The 17,004-nt window shown below is 35.6% G+C and overlaps 1 protein-coding gene across 1 annotated transcript; it reads left to right on the top strand.

Moving 5' to 3' along the window:
• The first annotated feature begins 140 nt into the window (after window positions 1-140).
• LOC126777050 (phosphatidylinositol-3-phosphatase SAC1) lies at window positions 141-13,773 on the top strand. Its single transcript, XM_050499903.1, has 14 exons — window positions 141-341; window positions 1,090-1,184; window positions 2,137-2,255; window positions 3,285-3,377; window positions 4,019-4,150; window positions 4,232-4,340; window positions 5,333-5,448; window positions 5,840-6,064; window positions 6,496-6,663; window positions 6,863-7,069; window positions 7,994-8,161; window positions 10,082-10,183; window positions 10,545-10,681; window positions 10,850-13,773. The coding sequence occupies exons 1-14, from the start codon at window positions 304-306 to the stop codon at window positions 10,929-10,931; spliced, it is 1,791 nt and encodes a 596-aa protein (XP_050355860.1). The 5' UTR covers window positions 141-303; the 3' UTR covers window positions 10,932-13,773.
• Window positions 13,774-17,004: the final 3,231 nt, after the last annotated feature.

Genomic DNA, 17,004 nt, shown 5'->3' with positions numbered 1-17,004 from the left:
TTTTCTAATAATATTTTTTACGAATCTGAATGTAGGTTTCTAAAAAAATCTAGTTTTATATTTTAAAATCAATATTTATAAAATCACTAAAAATTTAATATCGTTTCTTTTGTCAAAGTGACAGATAAGATATTGGCAATGATAAAATTGTCACCCTGACCATAATCATTTCGTGTTGTAATTTCCACACTTTTAATCGTTAACTACCTGTAATGCTAGTTAATTTATTTAAGTTCCAAGAGCTTATATTGCAAATACTATGATATAGGTAAACTAACAGCATACAGCGGGAATTTATATAAAATGGCAGATCAATTGTTAATTCATGACGACATCAAGTTGTGAGTATATTTTTTTTAATTTTAAAGGGGCTGGTTGCTAATTGCATTAGGATTTTTTCGGAATCAAAAGACTTACTTGATAATGATTAGGTTTGGTCGTGCTTACGAGCCAATTATCATGAATTGTAATGTTATTTGTATCGTGCATATTTATGAACTAATATTTCTATTATAAATAAAATCTTATTATTTTAAATAGATAAATAATATAATATTTTCTCCGGATGATTCACCGACGTTAAAATTTGTACACATTGTTTTATTCTTTTAATAAAATTGGAATATATTCATAGTATCAATATTTAATTTTTTACCAAAAACTTTATCAAAACAAAAAAATAAGATGCCTATTAAATATATTAACGTATGGTACAGTACAGTAACAGCCTGTTAATGTCCCACTGCTGGGCTAAGGCCTCCTCTCCCTTTTTGAGGAGAAGGTTTAGAGCTTATTCCACTACGCTGCTCCTATGGGGGTTGGTAGAATACACATGTGACATCATTTCAATGAAATTAGACAGATGCAGGTTTCCTCATGATGTTTTCCTTCACCGTCAAGCACGAGATGAATTATAATCACAAATTAAGCACATGAAAATTCAGTGGTGCTTACTCGGGTTTGAACCCACAATCATCGGTTAATATTCACGCGTTCTAACCACTATGCTATCTCGGCTTAACGTAACGTATAGTATTAGGCTCAAAATATTTTCTGATAAATAATTTTTATATAATATAATAATTTCAGGTACACAACATCTGATAAATTTTACTTTGAACCAACAATTAACCCGACAGAAATTTTGGTGATTGATAGAATTACTGGAGAGGCAACTGTTAAAGGTAATTTATACACATTTATAATTCATATGTGAAGTCTACATCTTTTTTAACATGCACACTAAAATGTTACAAATTAATAAGTACTAATAAAAATGAACATTCTTCCTTGACAACTACAAGTGCCCTTCACTTGTCATGGTAGAATGAGCTGTAATTCTCAACATTTATTACAAACAAAAAACTGAGTTACAAAGATACACATAAACTTCATGATAAAATGAAAAGAAAAACTATATTATTGTATAATAAAAGAAGAAAAATAAATAAATATGGTGTCTGTGCAACATCATGTTGCAAGAGGCTGATTACTCACCTTATTGAATGGTTTAAAAAAATATTGAAATTTTTTTTTACTAAATACTTCAGAATAGAATACTTAGAATGCTTAACTTTTTGTTTTCTGAATTTCAAACTCCATCTTATTTTTTAACTCTAAACTAAACCTTATACTGTCTACTTATGCTGTCTGTGCATGCATTGTGAAATATTATAGTCCAGCTTTATTTTTGTATAATAATGTATTGCATTTACTGTTTGTTATTAGTTATTAGTGCCAAATAAATAAAAAAAAGGCTACCACTGGTTTTAAGTGACCGCCTTGAAAAAAATTTATAGCTATCCACACTTATTTTCTTTTTTAATACTTTATTTTTGTAATTACAAATATACTATAAAAAATTGAAGATACTAAATCAGGGATTTTATTTGAAAAAAGTTGTGATTCATCATTGATCATTTTATCGTTAGTGTAACTACTTAAATTATTTATTTATTTCTAATATATAATATTTCCTCCAGCAAATAAACGAAATAATAAATGTTTAAGCTGTCTAGTGGTCATCACTCAACCTCAGATGGCATTTTAACTTTTGCCTTTATATTAAAAAAAAAAGAAAAACTCCATAACCATGGTTATTGTTATTTAAAATTAATTCAACTAAAATCCTTTCAGATATAAATGCAGTGAAGATACCCATACCTCCAAATGCATATAAGCCAGTCTGTGGTTTTCTTGGTTCCATAAAGCTTATATCAGGACTATATTTAGTTATTGCTAAGTATCGGATATTGGTGAGTGATTCACTTACTATATCTTATGCCATTGAAAGTTGGCACATATATATACATATTTTCTGTGGATAAGGTTTTGCAAGTTTTTAAGAGTACTTGTCAAGGATTATTGTGACAATACTGGCAATCAGTAAATAATCAATGATTATTAATTAGATTTTAAATAATGACAGAAAGAATTATTCAAAAATAAAGGGAGACATTAAACAGAAATGTATTCGTTAAAAGTGCTATACTTGGCAGCAGGACATGAGAGCCCATCAGGGTACCACCAATCCAATTTTTTACTGCCAAATAACAATCAATTATTGTGTTGTGATCTGTTTTCGTGAGTTAGTTATCCAATATACCGTAACAGCCCGTGAATGTTCCACTACTGGGCTAAAGGCCTCCTCTCCTCTTTTTGAGGAGAAGGAGCTTATTCCACCATGCTGCTCCAATGCAGGTTGGTGGAATACACTTGTGGCAGATTTTCAGTGAAATTAGACACATGCAGGTTTCCTCAAGATGTTTCCCTTCACCGTAAAGCATGAGATGAATTATAATCACAAATTAAGCACATGAAAATTCAGTGGTGCTTGCCCGGGTTTGAACCCACGATCATCGGTTAGGATTCACGCATTCTTACCACTGGGCCACTGGCTCTTTATACTACTACCACTATAGATAATTGCACATGGGATATCTTAGTTTGTAATGATGGTGCGTCGGCTGCTTATTCTCTCAATTTCTATCAGCAGTGATCACTTGTCTTAATGTGGTCATTCACACATCTGAATTTTTATATTTAAAAGATTTAAGTATTAAGTATATTTAATAGGTTTTTCTTCTAACTTCCTTTCAATTATTATCATTTGCAGTCGTTATATGTCTATTATCTAAGAATTATATAATAAAATATTTTTATTAAAATATGTATGAACTGTACATAAAACATATAATTTTATTAGTAATTTCCTTATGTTATTTTATTAAAAACTGCAAAGTGAGTGTAAGAGTGTGTAGTACAAATAATCTCTTTAATTGCAGGTAGGCAAGATAAATGGGCAAGATATATATCAATTGGCCGGCACAGACATCATACCGTATTCACGGTCAACAACTCATTTGACTAATAAGCAAGTATGTCTTATTCATAAATCCAAAAGTATAATAATATAGTATTGATGCAACAAATTATACAACAGAGGTATAGTTATAAGACCCCCCCTATTTGCTATAAGCTTATCTGTACATATATCATCGTAGTTCCTGAACGAATGAACTGATTTATATGAGATTTTTTTTATCTGCTTGTAATAGGTGTAATCGGGATTCTTATCTATGAAAGAGAAAGTTCTCTTGAGGCTTTCAAAGATCATCAGCTCAATGTCTACTTGACAGAAAGCTGTTACCGACTTTCACAGAACCAATGGTTTTTAATTTGCAGTTCCCGAAGCGATGATGCTTGTATTCAAATATTACTACGTACTTAATATAAAGAAAGAGCCAACAAAGACAATTGATTTCTAACTTTTTAAAGATTTTGTGTCGGGGTTTATATAAATTTTTGATTTTATTTAAAAATGCATCCATGTTTTTCCATAAATATCAGTAAAAAGTGACCTATCAGTCTGCTGCAATCTGGTCATTATATATTTGTGATTTAATTTTATATATTATAATGACGAATTGGTCATAAAAACCTAGCAGAAACATCGTTATAATTTTTGAGCAAACGTCAATACATCGAGCCTGGCTAATTTTTTTATTTTCTTTCTTAGATAGAAGACAACAACACTTACGAACGCATGCTCAAGTTGGCGTTACAGACGCCTGGCATATATTTCTCATATGGATATGACTTGACGCACACAATGCAGAGACTGCATTCGGTTCCACCAGATTTCCATAAGGTATAATAATAATAATATTAATTTGGTTTTCCTAAAACGTTTTGACAAACATCACTTTATAGTATATGTCTTAACTTCTAGATGTCGCTAGCCAGCCGTGCGGATTCTCGTTTCCTTTGGAACGGTCATCTCCTCAAAGACTACTCCCACCAACAGTTCGCAAGATTTGCTTTACCTATCATACAGGGCTGTATCCTTTTCAAATACATCGAATCCAGCATTGTTCAAGGCTAGCTTATAAGGCTGTTGTTACCGAAGTGAAATCAGGGGCCGGGTAAAAAAAAGTTATTAAGGGCAGCACGGAGATTGGAAGTTAGTAGTGTTTACGCTCTCGTGATAACGTTTTTGTAGGATTGATATCCAATTGGATTATGAGAGTGAATGTATAGTGCATCTGTATTCATACACACACATACACACACGTGCGTGCGCGCTCACACACGCACGCAAATACGGGCGCTCATATCATATACAGCTTACATCATGTCCACTGCTGGACATAGGTCTCTCCAATGGCACGCCACTGAGCTCGATTTTCAGCTCTTAATCTCCAACCGCTGCCAGCCGCCTTGCGTATATCGTCACTCCACCTAGCTAGGGGGCGTCCTACGCTACGTATGCCAAGGCGTGGTCTCCACTCCAGAACGCGTCTACTCCAACGGTCGTCGGTTCTGCGACATATATGTCCAGCCCACTGCCACTTCAGCTTACTAATCCTTTGGTCGATAACCTTGGTTCTCTGTCGGATCACCACATTTGGGATTCGATCCTTCAGAGAAACTCCGAGCATAGCCCTCTCCATAGCTCGCTGAGCGACCTTTAAATGGTGGACCAAACGCACTGTCAGTGTCCACGTCTCGGCTCCGTAGGTCATAACCGGTAAGACGCACTCGTTGAAGACTTTTGTCTTCAAGCATTGCGGTATTTGTGACGAAAAGACTTGATCGAGTTTTCCATACGCTGCCCAGTCCAGCTGTACTCTTCTTCGTGTTTCCCCCTCGAAGTTGTTTCGACCCAACTGCAAATACATACGTGCGTTCAATCCTACAGTCTGCGCAGTGAGCTCTGGTAAAAATGATCACATTAAGTACTTTGAAAATTGGATTATGTACGGCTATCTAAATACGAGATTATTCTTTCTATATTTTAAATATTGTATGAATTCCTTAATGAGTGAGATAGTTGTGGCAATAAATCGCGTGACGGTAAACGGTCATCAGCTGGCGTGGTCGTTGGTGTCGCGGCGGAGCGTTGACAGAGCTGGTACGAGGCTGTTCATGCGAGGAATCGATTCCCAGGTTAGTAAAGTTATTTCTCATAGTATTAGTGCCTATGGTCAAAAGTGCCCCTCCTCTTACGACCTGGGTTCCTTCAAACGAGGTGTGAAGAGGCATCTTGCGGGCCGGAAAGGCGAAGGCGGCTAGTGCAGAACATTCTTCCCGACTGTACTGGCCGTCGTCGCGTTTGGACTCTACTACCACTTACCACCAGGTGGAGTAGAGTCATTTGCCCTCCCGGAAAATATATTTAAAAAAAAACCACTCACTATTATATGACTCAATTAAGTATAATAACAAATAGTATAGTATATGAAATTTTTATGTTACAATTTTTACAAAATTAAATTTTAAGATAATAAAAATTTTCTTTTAGCAACTTTGACGCAATGAATGATATTTATTATCTCAGGGCAATGTAGCGAATTTCGTAGAAACCGAACAAATAGTTGAGCGTGGTGGAGAGAAGTCGTCCTTCGTCCAAACCCGAGGTTCCATCCCTCTGTTCTGGACCCAGTACCCGAACCTCAAGTACAAGCCGGCGATGGCGCTTTCGTCTGAGGATCACGTCGCCGCTTACACCAGGCATTTGAGAGATCAGCTCCAGAAATATGGAAACCAAGTTCTCCTTAATTTGGTAAGATTTTATTCGTTGCTATTATAAGTGTTTTAAAACCGAATGGATAATCGTTATCCATTCGGTCATTCGTTGGAACTTTGAATTGAAACTAATTTTTGATTGAACTGCTTATACAAGCCGACATGCATTAATATAATATCCTGGGACATTATCAAACAAAGCAGAGCTTGTACTATGTAAACCAGACAAGTGATATACTACAAATACTACTTTTATTTTGTAAATACATACTTATACAAATAATTACACCCAGACTAAGGACAAACAGACATGTCCATGCACACAAGTGTCTGTCCTGGGTGGGAATCGAACCCACGACCTTCGGCGTAAAAGGCAAGTATCCACCGACCACGCCAACCGGTCCGTCATTAAGAATAATCGTGCGCGGTGAGAAGGGAAGCGAGCTTGATACCGGCGGATGTCACCAGATCGACCAGCACGGCAAGGAGGAGTCGCTGGAGCGCGGCTACCGCGCGGCGGTGGCGGCGGCCGCGCTGCCCGCCGTGCGCTACGAGCCGTTCGACTTCCACGCCGAGTGTCGCGGCATGCGCTACGACCGCCTCGCCGTGCTCATGGACCGCGTCGCGCACGAGCAGGTACCCGCGCACACGCACGCACACGTACACACACACACGCACAAACACGTGCGCCCGCATAATAATGTGTATGGTTACTAAAGGTTATAACTGTCTTATAGTTGCCATGCATTCATACTAAAATTACATAACTCATTGCTTATTAATTTAAATCATCCCTAATTCCCCTGATGCTAATCTCTCATCGTTTTCTTTACAGACTGAATTCGGTTACTTCCTATCTCGAGGAGGCACGGTCCTCCTTCGTCAAAGTGGCGTCTTCCGCACCAACTGTGTGGACTGCTTGGATAGAACCAACGTAGTGCAGAGTCTCCTAGCCAAGAGACAGCTGAGTGCTGTGCTAAGATTGCTAGCGGTCATTACCGTGGACGATCAACATCCACATTTGGATATGCTGTTTAACTCTGTGAGTGTATTATTAGTATTAATTATATTTATTTGACGAGCCGGTTGGCGTGGTTGGTAGATACTTGCCTTTCACGCCGAAGGTTGTGGGTTCGATTCCCACCCAGGACAGACATTTGTGTGCATGAATATGTCTGTTTGTCCTGAGTCTGGGTGTAATTATCTATATAAGTATGTATTTACAAAAGAAAAGTCGTATATGTAGTATATCAGTTGTCTGGTTTCCATAGCACAAGCTTAATTTGGAATCAGATGGCCGTGTGTGAAAAATGTCCCAGGATATTATTATTATTAAATTGTAAATAAGCCGAGATGGCCTAGTGGTTAGAACGCGTGAATCTTAACCGACGATCGTGGGTTCAAACCCGGGCAAGCACCACGGAATTTTCATGTGCTTAATTTATGATTATAATTCATCTCGTGCTTGACGGTGAAGAAAAACATCGTAAGGAAACCTGCATGTGTCTAATTTCATTGAAATTATGCTACATGTGTATTCTATCAACCCGCATTGGAGCAGCGTTGTGGAATAAGCTCCAAACCTTCTCCTGAAAAAGGGAGAGGAGGCCTTAGCCCAACAGTGGGACATTAACAGCCTGTTACTGTAATTAAGTTATATGATTCTTTAATCCAAAGAAAACTACACTAGGACAAATAAATTAATTCAATACAACTGCAGGTCCAGTGTCTTACAACCGGTCCAAACATATAATAGGTTTGTTGTATCATGAATAGTTATCCTTTTTTTCTATCAGCTTTTGTGCCTTAATTAATAGAACATCCAGAGATTCTATATTTTACATTATTTAGTTAAATACTTACTATTTATATATTGACATATTTCACTTTTTTTTCTTTTTTTTTTAATTTAAAAATCTGTCTTAGGTAGAATATATGCACCCTATTTATCAATGAATGTTAACAGGTATGGGCTGACCACGCGGATATGATATCAACACAGTATTCGGGCACGGGAGCACTGAAGACAGATTTCACCAGAACGGGCAAGCGTACACGACTCGGTTTGCTGAAGGACGGGATCAACTCCCTCACCAGATACTATAAGAATAACTTCAGTGACGGCTTCAGACAGGTACCTTAAATATATCTATATATGTAATTACAGGCACAAGGAACATAACATCTTAGTTCCCAAGGTTGGTGGCGCATTGATGTTGTAAGTGATGGTTAACATTTCTTACAATGCCAATTGTCTATGGGCGTTGGTGATCACTTACCATCAGGTGGCCCATATGCTCGTCCGCCATTCCCATTCTATATATATGAAAAAAATATATCATGATTTGGTATATTAATTATATATTTTCGTATTTGAACATATGGGTAGCTTGATACATAACCCTATTCAAATCGTCCCTTTCATGCAATTAATGCGATACTATGCACAGAGATATTCGACGAGCCGGTTGGCGTGGTTGGTAGAACACTTGCCTTTCACGCCGAATTTTGTGGGTTCGATTCCCACCCAGGACAGACATTTGTGTGCATGAACATGTCTGTTTGTCCTGAGTCTGGGTGTAATTATCTATATAAGTATGTATTTACAAAAAGAAAAGTAGTATATGTAGTATATCAGTTGTCTGGTTTCCATAGCACGAGCTTTGTACAAGCTTAACTTGGGATCAGATGGCCGTGTGTGAAAAATGTCCCAGGATATTATTATTATTATTATTATAGATATGCGTGCGTGAACTCAAAAAGGTAACCTACGTCCCAGCGTGACTGAAATTGTGTTATTTTTGTACTGTATATTTTTTATTATGTAATATCTGCGTCCGCAATTTACACGCGTTCAATTTGTATTATATATGAAATAAATATGTGAGTAAGTTTAAGTTAGTATATTTTTTGATAAACTTAACTGAATTTGATGTTATAAATACTAAACGGTAACTTGGAATACTCCTTATAATAATTCGGCTATTTGCATTTGTAATTATTAACAGTTTTGAAGATTATCCCGGACAAACAGACAGACACAATGGTTTGTTTGGTTTTGATAACTTATTAGAACTGAAAAAGAGGCAGTTATTATGAAATACACACACAGACAGACACTTGAATTTTATTTATTTGTATAGATTTAGCAATTAATTAAAATTTATTTTAAAAATAACATTGTTCGCGTAATTATGTTTATGTAGCGTTGGTGCTAAGTCAAAGAATGTTATATTGTATTATTATTCTTATTAAACATCTTTATTGCACACACAAGGAAAAAGAAAATACAAACATGAGTAAAAAAAAAAAAGAAAAACAAAAACAAAAGTTCAAGAGAAGCCATGCTATGTAAATAAAATTGCGAACCTCAACATGATGCGTGCAAGGGCGGTCTTATCACTCAAGTAGTGATCTCTTCCAGACAACCCTGCGTTAAGATACTCGCACAACGGGCGAGTGCATTATACATACATATATATAAATAAACAATACATACACAACGATACATATAAGTGCTCACATTCCATTGCCCGTTCAAAACATACCTTTTATGTCCCAATGTGTAGAACGAACTATGCTAAAAATCGCTTTTTAGTAAGAGCATGTGACAATCATAATAAACGCTACACTAGTATAGATATATTTAACGAAAATTTATTTAAGTTCAAAGAAGCTCTAAAAAACTGTATTTGTCAGTAATATACTTATCGTTTTTTTTTTTTTTTTTTTTTTCTGTTTTAAATTATTTTTAATACTTTATTCATATATCTTAATAAATTGTTAAATAACTTGTTATCGTTAGGTTCACTCCATGTTTGTTTGTATAAGTGGAAACTTTGTTGGCTTAAGTGAAAGTTATTTTGTTACTAAATTTTATGTATTATATTATGCTGTATGTTTCCCAAATAAATAAATCAAATCAAATCAAATAAATATCTATTCACAATACAAACAATTATAACATTAAGAATGGACAGAATTAAATCTGAAGGAAGCAAATAGGTAGGGTTACAGAGATAGGTTTTTAGTACGATTTTGTATTTGTTTACAGGATTCGCTGGACTTGTTCCTAGGGAAGTACGTCATAGTTGAAGGCGAGGGCAACACCGCCCTTTGTCCCCTGCGTAGTCATAGAGATTGGAAATACTTAACAGTGAGTTATGTTATCTGTTAATATATTTATGTTATATATATATATATTGATGATTTATTTTTAATTAATTCGTAGTAGAACTGTAGACCGGTAAATGGTTTGCACATAAATTTTAAACTTTTATTGTCTGTATAATACAAACATTTTTGGAACGCTGTGACTTGTTTTAAATCTTAAGAATTTATATAAGAACTGGTGTGAACATTTATCAAAAGAAAAAAAAAACACTTTTAGTAATACATTAATATATATTTATATAATATGCGTGATATATAAAAGTGAATGTTTATATATATAAATACACACCAGTACTTGAGGTTAGTTAAGACTACTTTCATAATATATTTCTGTGTCGGTGCAGTTCCCGTCGGTGTTGTTGGTGGCGGTGTCGATGTTCTGCGCGAGCGCCGCACTGCCCACGCGCAGCTCCACGGAGCTGCTGCTCTACCTCATGTTCTGGGGAGCCGCCGTCGGAGCCACGCTCTCCTTCATATTCAAGTAAACTTTATTTTATACATTATAAATGATCATTGGTTCAAACCCTGGGTCGTACCAAAATTTTTTTTTTGACTTTTTAAGTATTAAATTTGTAATAAAGTCGTTGATCCTTATCTCTATCGGATTGTACGAGAGCGTTACCAATATAATCCGCGCATGTGCCCGCAGGCACGGCACGGAGTACGTGGACTGGCCGCGCCTGGACAGCGCGCTGGTCGCGTCTCGCGCGCCGCCTCCGTCCTCGTTATGATCCAAGAGCTGCCGCTCGTAGTCGTCGTCTGACACCCCGCAGAGGAACTGGTACCTTCTTAACTTATTTTGATAAATTTCAGATCTATACTCGCATCGAATGTACTTACACCTGTTTATAATGTTTTTTTTTTTCGATATTTTTACTATTTTTCCCTAAATTATGTCACACAAACAAGCAAAGTTCCACCGAGTGTCATAACGCTTGGTGACACTCACTTTCCATAGAAAGTGAGAATCAGAATGTGTACGAGTCACATTTAATATTCACATAATAAAGCATGTTGTAATACTCAACACCGTTATTCAATTATTCAGCCTGAAATTTATGATTGTGCTACGTAACGTAACATAATCAGAAACTTCCTATCATTTCTACTTTTTTTTAAAACGGTGAGGGGATTTGAATAGGGACTCTATTGTTTTTGTGTGATAAAATTTACGGATAGATGTCAAAAATTCAAAATTATCTAATTGAATAACTAATACGTGTCCTCATAACTAAACTCTTTCGTCAAAACTCAAAAGCAATAATAGATAAAATATACATTTTAAAGAATTTCAGATTTTGAAAAAGCTTCTATTTAAGAACAAATGTGAAAATAGAAAAATATATCTGTTTAAAATATTCAATATTTTGTAATAATTAAAAATTACATACATTATTAAATTATATAAAAAAAAAAACTAATCGTTCTCCATTTGAATTTGTCAACGATTTTTATTCTTCGAGTTATTGGTGCGAATTGTATTGTAAACAAATATTGCTATCTAAATATTTTGTGTGTGATAAAAAGGGATGGCAAATCTTTTATTCCTATCAAATTAATTAAGAGATTGAGTACAATAGAATTGGTACTAAAAACTAACATTAATTCAGGTTTTTGGGGGTATTGGATTGGGTTGAAAAATTTAAACATTTATATTGTCAAACTATCTGCTTTCTAGAATAAATCAGTTTTTCTCTTTTAATTATATACTAATAATAATATTTTCGATTTACTAAGCAACGAAATCAACTTAAATTTTCAATACAATTTCTCTAGTAATTTGTACATTCGAAGAGAAATACATGACCATCACTGATTATTACAAACACCCTTGTACAGCTTCGAGATTGTTCTAAATATATTTTATAGAAATATATAATAATTCTGATACTCGAATGTGAATCTTATCCTTCACATAATAGAGTGCATTTTCATGTTTACCTCTTTAATATTATCGCTTTTATAATGATATAGAAGTAATTTATCCTTGATGCACCTTATTGTGATAAATATTGAATCCATTCCATAATAAATTAACAAACTACATTTGGTTCACTATTTCTATGAGAGAAATAATGGGAACATTCCGAGGTCTCTTTAGAGGTATTTTTTTTTGCTTACTTCCAAATGAATCAATATTTCATTATGTATTTTGTCTAAGACTACTATTGCCTCATACATGCATATATGCTCTGATGGGTGATATGACTTGATTGAAAATTTTATTGGGCAGCTTAAATGGTGTGTAGTTATTCCTACCTTGAGATAATCACTTTGAACGTTAAAAAAACTTTGTAATGCCATTAAAATAGACGGCAATAGTTGGTTTTTAATTGTAAGTGAACCAAATGTATGTTATGTTAGTAGCTAAATATATAATAGTTGATTAAACCTAATTTATGGCATAGTGTCTATGCTATTTGCTTTTATGCAAAAAAAAAAAACTGAACAAATTGATTTGTTTTGAAGTGTATTAGTACATGAAAAAGACAAATGTTTCACATGAATATATATATATTAGATAATTATCAGAACTAGATAATATTATGCCAAATTAGATTTTTCGATTAAAAACTAATAAGTTTATATATTTTTTCCAATATTTGTGTGAAACATTTCAATATAAAAGGTTTAGACGACACGCGAGCTGGCATTATGATATCTTTAGGAATAACATGAGCTAACATATATTTATATGCCATTTTTTAAATTCCATATACCTTTGTTTATTCACGACCAAAAATTAAATTTCATTGTGAATGTGAATATTGAATTATTCATAATTTAATATTAAATGTCAATAGAAATATTAGCAAAAGCTTTTAATTCCTGTTTTACTATTGAACATACCTCATTGTATGAAAATAAATATACATATATAATAATATATAATAATAATTGGAATAATATTAAAAAACGCATATTTTTTTAAGATTTTATGTCTACTGCTATCTTATAATAATTTCTTAATTAGCTATGAAATAAAAATGTTTAATCCCTATTTAAATTATTACACAATTTCCATTATAATTTTAGACAAAAAAAATAAATAAATAAAAAGTCATTTATTACAATTTATTTATGCTGTAGTAACTAGGGACCGAGTAGCTTGTTACAATATAATACTTATGAATCGATACTTTTGTTGAATAAGAAAAAATAAATAAAGTCGTCATTGTTTTGACATTTCCCGCCATAATCACAATGTTTTATAATTAAATATAACAAAAATTACGTACGCAGAACACCGTATACTATAATCGTATTTAATTATAATAAAACGATTAATTAAAATAAAAACACCAGAATATAAGTACATAAAAACAAATGCTTTTAAAGATAGTTTTAGCAAAAATTAATAACATAATTTTATAGATGGTTACTTAAAAAATAATAGTAATGTTATTTCTAAAAAGATATCAATTTTGTTATGTATATTTTTTAGATGTATTTAAGCATGAATTTCCATTGAAAGTGCGACGGAGTGTTCGTTCGCCGGAATTTTACGATAATTAACTTATGATTATGTGTAATTTTATGAAGGTTTTATTATTTCAATAAATTGTCAAATTATTTGTGTTTTTTTTTTAGTCAATCCTATTTATATTTCTAATGCTATTGTTTATTAATCATAACCTTTTTTTATTTATGTTGTAGATTTAGACATTTGCATGACTGTGGGCTATTTTTAATGCTGTTGATCTCGAGGTCCTGGGATCAAATCCCGTGTCGTTTTCTGTCAATAAATTTTCAATAGCAAATCCGAGATATGTTCGTATGCAGTGTTTACTGTTCCATCCCTCAGAAAACCAGTAAGCCTCAAGACTGTCTGAGCATTTGTGAACTATAATATATCGTGCGTAATTGGTGTGTGTCAAGACCAGGCCCGGATATAGAGATCCAAGGCTCTAGGTACCAAGACATTACGCCCATTCCAAAGCGGTTAGACTAAAACTATAATATTATTTTTGGCTGGGTGGGGCCCCTAGGCCGATGCGTTGTAAGCCTCGACATAAACCCGGGACTGGTCAAAACAGCATTGTCAAAAGTATAAACCACTCGTTATCGCCTATATATTACGTATAGTGTATACTCTTTTAACACTTATGCAAAATTACACGATGATCGGTTGAGTAGCTAAGTTGTGAAACCATCATCAACAAATAAACTCACTTTCGCATTAGTGTTAGGTATAATAAAGTGGTCTATGTCCTTTCTCGGGGCTCAAGCTTGCTTCATGCCAAATGTTATCAAAATCGGTTCAGTGGTTTAGCCGTGAAAGCGTAACAAACAGACACAGTTACTTTCGCGTTTGTATTAGTAGTAAAGATACTTAGGATTAAATGCTGGCAACACTATTTTATTTTATTTATTTTAGAATAAACAACATAACTAGCATTTTTGAAGAAGTAGAGTCCAAACGCGACGACGGCCAGTACAGTCGGGAAGAATGTTCTGTACTAGTCGTCACCGCCTTGCCGGCCCGCAAGATGCCTCTTCACGCCTCGTTTGAAGGAACCCGGGTTGTATGAGGAGGGGAACACGTGAGCTGGTAAGGAATTCCATTTTTTGGTAGTGCGACAAAGAAAGGAGTTGCCAAATTTCTTTGTGCGCGATGGAATTGATGTCACAGTTAGGCGGTGATATCGAGAACCAGCTCGCGTGGACTTAAGAAGGAAGGGTAAGCAGGAATTAGAGAGAATAATTCCTCAGAGCACTCGCCGTGATACAGTCGATAGAAAGCGCTCAGTGCTGCTATCTCGCGACGCAATTGTAAAGGTTCAAGGGTGTTTGGGACCTTTACGTCGCCAATAATGCGTACTGCACGTCGCTGCAACCGGTCCAAGGCCTCCAGTAGGTACTTAGCGGAGCCATCCCAAAGGTGCGAGCAACTTTCAACGCAAGACCGTACCTGTGTTTTGTATAACAGGCACAGTTGTTGCGGCGTGAAAAAACGCCGCACCTTGTTCAGAACTCCGAGTTTTCGTGAAGCTGTTTTTATAATAGCCTCGATGTAATCCCTTGGACTAAGGTCGCAGCGAACGTCCATCCCCAGCATGGCGATTTTGCTTTGTATCATCAGCGGTATGCCACAGAGGGAGGGATGAGGGTAAAATGGTGACTTTTTCGCTGTGAGAGCGCATACCTGTGTTTTCTTGGCATTAAACTCAACAAGATTATCAGAACCCCATTTGGCAATGAGCTCTAACGTCCTATCGAGTTCAATGACAAGATTCTCCCGCCTCTCCTCAGTTTCCGCCCGCCCAGCCACTGTGCGTCCGTGGTATCCACCATGCACTGTACTATCATCTGCATAGCAATGTATGTTCCCAAGGGAGAGCATATCATTGATATGCAAAAGAAAGAGTGTGGGAGATAGCACAGATCCCTGGGGGACCCCAGCATTCACTACATAGAATTGTGAAGCGCAACCATCTACTAAAAAACGAAGGCTACGCTTGTGTAGGAAGCTGGCAATCCAGGTGCATAGCTGAGCAGGCAGACCATATGCCGGTAGCTTGGAGAGAAGACTTCTGTGCCAGACCCTGTCGAAAGCCTTGGAGATATCGAGGCTGACAGCCAACGATTCTCCATGCTTGTCGATAGCTTCACCCCAGAGGTGTGTTACGTACGCTAGAAGATCACCTGTGGACCGTTTTGGTCGAAACCCGTACTGACGATCATTAATTAGACGGCGATCTTCTAGGTAATGGATCAGTTGGTTGTTTAGAATCCGTTCCATCACCTTACAAAGTACTGAGATGATAGCTATTGGCCGATAATTTGCCGAGTCTGACCGATCCCCTTTTTTGGGAACCGCTTGCACATTAGCTCTTCTCCAAGCCTCCAGCACACATCCCGAAGAGAGAGAAAGTTGGAACAGGCGCGTTAACACAGGAGACAGCTCCGCCGCGCACTTCTTCAGCACAATGGCTGGTATTCCATCAGGACCGCTAGCTTTCCGTATATCAAGTGATTGCAGCTCCGCACGCACATCACGTTGCCTGATTTTGATGTCAGGCATCGTGTGGCCACATGAAGGTATTGTTGGTGGCTGCGCACTACAATCATCGATCACAGAGTTGTCGGCAAAGAGTTTAGCCAGGAGGTCGGCTTTCTCCTGCGGACTGTGAGCTAGCGATCCGTCCGGATTTCTGAGCGGTGGCAGCGAAGGTTGGCAGAAATTGTTTTGCACAGACTTGGTCAGACGCCAGAAGCTACGGGAGCCCCTAGGATGCGAAATAAGGTGACCATGACCAATCTGTACAATGCGCTGTGCATCCGCTCTCGTGTTTGTTTCTGTGTCTGTCTCTTTCATTTGTACAGTCCCGCAATAAGTTGTTATTGTTTTTGTTAAATATTATAGTTGATTGATTATTTAATATCTAAGGTATTTTTTTTAATGGTCCATGCTAAAGCATAATTCGCGAATCGGAGAGTAAGTCGGAAAATAATCTTTTGACATATGACATTAATAAATGACTTATAAAATAATATAAACTAAAGAGGTTTAATATCACTGCAATATATACCAAGCTAGAAAGCGTAAGCTAAGCGTAAGAGGTCCAAATTTTTAACATAGTGTCAAAAGTGCCAGTGTATAAAAAATTAAAACAATCAAGGTATTTTTAATTTTTTATTAATTCAAAATGATTATAATATTATAGGTAATATAATAATACTATTCTTATAGTCACTGGATAGTAAAGAAATAATATGACTTAAAAACTTACTGTTTTTGGACATATTTACTCTACATACAAATTAGACAGTATTTTTTATTGTACAATATTTTGTAGATAG

This window comes from Nymphalis io, chromosome 22, assembly GCF_905147045.1.
Source record: "Nymphalis io chromosome 22, ilAglIoxx1.1, whole genome shotgun sequence".
Taxonomy (NCBI): Eukaryota; Metazoa; Arthropoda; class Insecta; order Lepidoptera; family Nymphalidae; genus Nymphalis; species Nymphalis io.
This window is presented reverse-complemented; position numbering and strand designations above follow the sequence as displayed.